This window comes from Euphorbia lathyris, chromosome 1 (genome assembly GCF_963576675.1).
Source record: "Euphorbia lathyris chromosome 1, ddEupLath1.1, whole genome shotgun sequence".
NCBI lineage: Eukaryota > Viridiplantae > Streptophyta > Magnoliopsida > Malpighiales > Euphorbiaceae > Euphorbia > Euphorbia lathyris.
The window spans coordinates 49,595,313-49,602,716 of NC_088910.1; the positions used below are offsets into that span (position 1 = coordinate 49,595,313).

The window sequence follows — 7,404 nt, forward strand, 5'->3', positions numbered from 1 at the left end:
GGAGTAACGGTTGGATGTGGTATTGGGAGAGGAATGGCAGCTACTCGGTGGGCAGTGGCTATAGATTAACGATGTCTGTACAAGATGATCCCGTTACTGGTAGGCCTATTAATTGGAGGCTTGAAAATTTTCATATGGAGGATTCTATCCTGCTGCTTACCCACGATGGCTAATCTAGAATGGAGACATAGCACATTGGCTAACTTCTGCCCAATATGCAAATTACCAGGAGAAGATGAGACTCATGCACTTTTTACGTGTGGGATAATGGCAATGTCATGGCAGATCTTCTTTGGGGATAATCATATGGCGTGGGTCAGTTCTGGGATTGATTGGATGGTCTCGACCCTTAACAGGAATGAAGGTGCGAGGTTAGCAGAGATGGTTTGCGTAATGTGAGCGTTATGGCGGAATAGAAACCAAGCGGTTTGGCAAGGGCAGACAACGCAGACAGAGGTGATAGTTTCTGCAGCAAAACAGGATCGGAATATTGGGTCGGAGCTCACAATAACTATAGGATACAACAGACGGTTACTACTCGCGAGCAGATCGATGGCAGAAGCCAGCTGATGGCTTCCTCGCTTGTAACGTCGATGCAGGAGTTTTCACTAATAGTGACTATTGCTCTTATGGTTTTTTGCTTAGAAATTTTGCAGGTTACTGCACCTACGAGTTCATGCTCCACTTGAGGGATTATACGAACTGATAGTGGTCGAATCGAGAATGTGGAGGTGAAATCAAACTGCCTTTTGATGGTTCAATCAATTAACAAATCCTTGTTTCAACTTTCTTACTTAGAAGATATTATTCCTGATTGTTTTTCCTTATTGCGAGACCTAGTGAATGTCTCAATTTCTTTTGTAAAACAAACATCAAATTCCGCAGCTCATGGTTTTGCCCGGGCTATAGTCTCTAATTCTGTCCGTTCCTTTTCGATATGGTCATTGCTAATATTAGTTAATAAAGTTTTACGGTCCCAAAAGAAAAAAATCAGAAGTTTAATACATAAAAGTAAAACAGATCAAGGCCTTCAAGGAGTGAGGAAATTAAAATTTAAAACCCAACCTCCAAAAGCTTACAAAAATGCCCCAAATTTATATATAAAAAATTCGATGATTTTAAAAATTGAAAATCCCTACAATAAGGCCATATTTTGCAAGTGCGTATATGTCAGTTCAAAAACCAATAGGCCATTACGCATTTTTGGTAGTTTAATAGTTAATCTATGAATTAAGTCTAACATATGAATAAAAATATAGTACAAGTGCAATATTAACCTCACACCCACAATCAGAGAATAGCAATTAAGATAAATTTGAGAACAAATAAATGAAAAGTGAGAGAATCAAAAGAAGATAGTCACACTACTGCAAATGAAATAACAATATATAGCAGCATCAGTCTCCCAGCACCGTCACAAAACAACATATCTCGCCTTCACTTTCTTCCCACGTGGAATTTCATCCTTCGTCTTACAACCCTTCCGTATTTTTGGGCTACGTGTTAGTTGGTTCATGTCCATAATATATAATGCCTCAGTAATAAGATTCTGATTATATTTTTGTACTGTGAAACATTTCAGGTTCTTTCGCAACCAAGTTGGAATTTGCGCACTTTCCTTTTTCCATCCAATGCAAGTGCCAAAAGATCATATTCCTCCACATACCACAATTCAGAAACAACTGCCTGAGTTATGAACAAGCAAGATGTGATTGTTTGTGCAAGCAAATAAGCACAAAATGCATAAGAATAATGACTGACCTCACTTCCACGGATTTTATTGTTTAGGCGGTCAACTAGCTTGTGGAAAAATTCGAGTTCATCTGAAGGCTCCTGTGTGCGGTAACAGTCAGTAGACAAAACAAATACCTCTGACCCATGTATTTAGTAAGGGAAATAAGGAGGTTAACTGCAAATCCTCTTTCAAGAGGTGCACTAAATAAGAGGCAACCCTGGTGCATTCATAGTTTTGAAGTTATCTATTTCCCACAAGATCATGAAACTACATATAATAGGGAAGGGTTATAACTCTGCATTTGAAACCAATTAATGCATTCGATCTCACTTTGAAGAGATCTGGAATAGTTGAAAGTGAACAAGGCTACACGAATATTCGACGCTAACTAAAAGCGACCAATTATATGGTAAGGATCAAGAAACAAGAATTATACAAATAAGGACCACGATGGCTATATGATCCATATGTATTAGTACCCTAAAAGAATTCATTTTCTGACTATCTGCTTGTGTCTGTGCATGAGAGACAGACAATTTCTTTTTTCATAACAGAAAAAAAAAGGAAAAAGTTTTCGCTTCTTTGTTATTTGATTTTTGGTTTCATTATCTCGTAAAATTGAGTTCAACAAATCCCAATATCAGCTTAAGACTAGTGATATCAGAATGAACACAAGTAAATTTGTCTGTGAGCTTCTTGCATGTTATGATGAAGCATACAGATTCCATTGAGCTATTTTTTTTAACGTCTGAATTGTTTAAGCAAAGCCCAAGAAAACAATTGAATGCAGAAACTTCAAAAGATGCTTACCATATGTGAAGCTTTGGGATGACCAAGAATTCTTGCAAGTGATGTATGAAGAATAGCAGGATCATACTACAGCAGCAAATGATAGCAAAATGGTAAGTGCCATGAAGAATTAGTAGTTTCAGTCGCGGTCGGGCAAATTGCATACTTCTTAACTCCTTTTTGCTGCTGATTTTAGGAGTAACTGTTCATATATGTCTAAGCAATGAATATTCAGTACCACATCAAGAAGACCGAGACACTTAGATATCCAGCAATCAACATAAATTAATAACTCGCGAGGATGGATGGATCAGAATCTCCAATCTCTTTAAATAACACAAAATTTGTTGCATTTTACTATCAATACCCAAAACTTTTCAAATGGAAAAACAGTTCACAATCAGGTCCAGAGTGGAGTTTACTTGGAAGGGAGAAGGAGATGGAGGAACTCCCACAGAATAGAAGAACATAAGGAAAAAAATATATGCAAACAGAAGATAAAAATGTAATTAAGCCACATTTCATGCATGCGAAATGTCATAGGGATGATTTATATTGGCACTGTCCTTCACGATTCATCCAAATAAAATGTCTACTCTTAAAGCAAGAAGAAGCCCACATGGTTCTTACAAGTTGATTTTTCGGGGCACGAGGTAGTACAGTTTGCAATTTAGCACGGATCATAACTGGATCAGGTCCAGAGATCACCTGGGAGAAAAACATTTCAGTAAATTAGAACTTCTTAGATTTTTAAATTGCTGAGGATTATTCTTTCAAATTACAATGTATCCCACTAGATGGTTTTTATGCGTATGGCCCAGATAAACAATGGCATTTCAATTGTGAGATTTATCCATCAACTTATTTACAATGCATTAGTACAATATGATCTAAGATTTTTTTATTTTTTTCAAAAAGAAGTTTTAGTTAAAAAAGAACTTCACAGGAACTATTAATATAAGGACGGGAAAGGTGATAGTCAAGTAGACCTGGGCTGGGCCGGGCCGGACCTGTCGGGCTTTTAATAAAGCTTGATGAGCCCAAGCCCAGCCCAGCCCGCAGGAAATTTAATCGGGCTCGGGCTCGGACTGGGCTCGGGCCTGAGATATGAATCCCAAGCCCGCCCATCCAAGCCCATCCAAGCCTATCGTCTATTTAAGTGTGAACATCATATAAAGGTCTCTTAAAGGAACAAACAATTTCAGTCAAAGCTTAAGTGGAAAATTAAGTGGTTAAATAAGGTCCATGATTTCTTTCTCCTTTTATATCATCCTATGTTTCTCAAAGTTCTAGGTTCAGAAAACTTCAAAAGCTTGCCACAAACAGAGAATATTACATTCGATGTTCTCTAAGTTGAGTTCTACCATTTTGCATCGAACATGACCTATGACACACCATAATGGATGCCTTCAGCTCCACGACTAAGAAGGCATGAAGCAGTTCCAAGAGGCTTCAAAACCATCAAGTCACAGTCACAAGGTCGAAGAGTTCCACTTCTCGGACAAGTTTTGACCACAAAAATAATGAGCTAGACTGAATTTTAAGAGATGAAGATATACTTGATTTACAAACAAATTATGATAACCAGTGATATGCCAAGATCAAATTGTTCATAACCTGTTAAGAAGGCAGCAATGTAAAAAAACAATGGTAACCAAGAAGTCAATGAAAGCAACCTGCCAACACCCAAGAAGCACACCAGTTGAAGTCAATACCACTCTATCCAATACAATTTTTAAGGGACAGAGGTCCTTTGCAACAGCTCCAACAGCTCTTACTTCAGCTTCAATCTAAACGAATTTTTAAAAATAAAAAATAAAAAAGGAGAACAAAATAAGAGAGGAGGATCTGAGATTAACATTGACACTCTCACAAGATACCTGAAATGGACCCGTACGCAACTTACCTCATCTTGAGTTGCAGTAACAGCTACAACATGATGCGAGGCATGAAACATACTAAAATGAAACAGAATAGGGTCCTGAAACCAAATTGCTAAACCAAACACATGTGATCATGGCAAATAGGCAATACATAAGAAACTAAGACAAAGTTTTGACATGAATAATATAAATGAAGCAGATATATCATTTCTTGCAAATTAAATGAACTAGCAACTCAAAATTTCTAAAACAACAGTAACATAAGTAGGCAGATCAAACAATTATTACCTTTATCAAAATATGGGCTAAATATTTCTTTTACTGTCTGCCTGTAGCAATCAAGCAAAGTACATGATTTTATTTCCAGTTAAACAAAATGAAATAAGAAATCCAAAGCAGCATAGAGTTACATAGCAAATGAACAACAAAAATACTGGAATCACATATACAGTATCAGTACGAAGACCAGTACAAACAACAACATTGAAAATGAATCAATTGTAACAATGAATTACCGGATTTGGCATGATTGCAATAATTTGCAAGACAGTACAAAAAAAATCCAACGAATCCCAATTTCTTCTGCACATTTGAACCCACAAACAAGTTCACTCATGTGTCGGGCCATGGGCATGCAAATGAGATTCAATAGGTTATAGGGTCAACATAATTTCTCAAATATCTCAATCAAAGATGTATTAGCTCAAAAAACCAAGAAGGTTTATCCACAAGATGACATGAGGATATTCAACCAAATAAATGGCATTGATAATGTTTCGGAAAGTATTTAAGTTATGCTGTTCCACTCATTCAGTCATGAATCAGTCAGTACTTAGTTCTTAACATGTGGCATACAAAGAACTTTATCAAAATGATTCCAAATGTGATCAAATTATTTTAAAAAAATGAATGTCCCAGTAGAGCAATCATACCTAAAATCCTCTGTAAACAATGGTCCACATATTTACATGGATCAGGACTGAAAAACGATGGCTTCACAACATGCCAAGCATGTACATAGATCGAGACTGTTCATCAAACATGTTTTAGTAATGAACTGACATCGTCAAGGTGAAAAAAGTTGCAGTTGAGTGAATTCAACCACTTGGTATTCAACAGTGAGCTCATCCAATCAATCACACTGTTTTTTCCACAATTGTGGAGTGATAAGCTGACAGTTATTGTCCTATATACCATTGCTTGTTGTTTCCTATTTATTGTTGTCATACGACATCTCTTTTAAATTTAAAGTTTTCATATAAAGAATATTTCTCTAGCCAATTCATTGACCATGGCCCATGTAATATATAGGACACACCCCAAAACTGTTAATCAAACATGAAGTTAATCCCAGGAAACCAAATGAAGAAAAAGTAGAACCTGAGAAGGAAAGTAATACTTACCAAATAGGCACAGAGTATTCTGGGTTTAAATACAACACATTAGCCCTGACAGGAGGGTTAGCAGCCTGCAAGTAAAATGCGTGCAACCACACAATTCTCAACAGAACAGATATAGGAACTTTTCATTTATCGACTCAACTTCAATGTGTACCAATATATCATTACCTTAAATACAGGAACTACGGACCCATTCTCAATGGTGAAAATGTCTGAAAGCGATAATGACTGAGATGTTTCGCGATGATTGAGGAAAGTAGGACCTTTCTCATCCAAATCTCTCGCCATTTTATCATATAATCTAGATCTTAGTTCCATGTTTGAAATAGGAGAATCTAATGCAAACATCCATGGAAGTAGTCAGTGGTATCTTCAAATACATAATCATGCCTTCATGTTTGTAGAATCCACATGAACAATTTAACATCAATCAAATTAAAGCAAAGAAAATGATTTTTCATTTATTTTTCTTTATCAATATTTATAGAAATAAAATGATAAGCAATAATCATTAAGTCATACACTATAGTTAGCCACTAATTTTCTACTACCAAAACTCATAAGACACGGAGATGACTGGGAGGTTTTTAACTCTAACAAGCTCAAACACAAAATTAGAAAGAAGATCTAGCATTATAACCAACACAACTTGCAATAGATCGCATATTTAATCGTGTATATTCAGTTGAAGCATAAAAAGCTTCCGCTCAAAAATCAAAGCTAAACTAAAATGGAGAAGGCAATTTACCTGACGAAGAAGAGGGATAACCGTGGGAAGAGGAAGATGAATTTTTGAGAGCAAATTGGAGCAAAGAGAAAGAAAGGATTATGCAAAAAGACCAGATTAAAGCAACAGTTTTAGAATGAGTCCACCAATTTCTTATAGGTCTCGTCATTTCGCTGGCAATAGCATTGCAGTTTGGAAACTTGAATTAAATTGCATAAGTAAGCAACAAGTGAGGTTTCTCGCATCACTTCCCACCTTTCCTGGGGTGACTCACTACTCTTTCAACTCCACTCGTCTACAGTTTTCCAGATACATAAGTAAATAATTAAAATATCATAAAAAAAAGCAGTAATAGGAAGACAAGATACATATTTATTTAAGGGAAAATGTAATTTTTGGCATTGTAGTTGCCCAATTTCTGGCTAAATCTAGTTAATTATAGTATATATTTGGCAAAACGTATGATGTGGCAACGTTTTGGAGAGATATTTTTAATATACTTCGGCGCACCATGTAGGTTGTAACTGTACATCAACCAATAATTTGATTACATCAATTAATTGAATTTTAACTTGTATAATTAATTAATTATTTATTTATTTTTAATTATTTATATAAAATTCTACACTCTCTGAAATTTAAAACTCTAATGTTAGACTATGCTTACTTTGTTTTTGACAAAGTAAGTCTTATTTTGTTTTTTCCACCATTAGATGGTAATGAACTTTGACAATGTAAGCTCATCAAATGGTAGAAAAAACAAAGTAAAACTTATTTTGTCAAAAACAAAGTAAGTATAAAAGACATCTAAAACTCTAATACTAAAATATAAACTCTAACTCTAAAATACGTATTGTATGACAAATTATT

The 7,404-nt window shown here is 35.6% G+C and overlaps 1 protein-coding gene across 1 annotated transcript; it reads right to left on the reverse strand.

Annotated features, from left to right (window-relative positions):
- Positions 1–1,218: 1,218 nt before the first annotated feature.
- LOC136232116 (uncharacterized) lies at positions 1,219–6,894 on the reverse strand. Its single transcript, XM_066021153.1, has 10 exons — positions 6,556–6,894; positions 5,976–6,142; positions 5,811–5,875; positions 4,696–4,736; positions 4,431–4,519; positions 4,201–4,314; positions 3,155–3,232; positions 2,546–2,611; positions 1,762–1,833; positions 1,219–1,686 (listed from the first exon to the last, which is right to left on the reverse strand). Exons 1-10 carry the CDS (start codon positions 6,701–6,703, stop codon positions 1,579–1,581), a joined length of 948 nt encoding a protein of 315 aa, XP_065877225.1. The 5' UTR covers positions 6,704–6,894; the 3' UTR covers positions 1,219–1,578.
- Positions 6,895–7,404: the final 510 nt, after the last annotated feature.

Bases quoted from the DNA above. Each gene is read 5' to 3' on its own strand.
- LOC136232116 (XM_066021153.1), bottom strand. From the start codon at position 6,703: ATGACGAGACCTATAAGAAATTGGTGGACTCATTCTAAAACTGTTGCT. The intron at 6,143-6,555 runs GTAAATTGCCTT...TGTTTGCATTAG, and splicing joins TTATCCCTCTTCTTCGTCAG to ATTCTCCTATTTCAAACATG. The intron at 1,687-1,761 runs GTCAGTCATTAT...TTCATAACTCAG, and splicing joins ATAAAATCCGTGGAAGTGAG to GCAGTTGTTTCTGAATTGTG.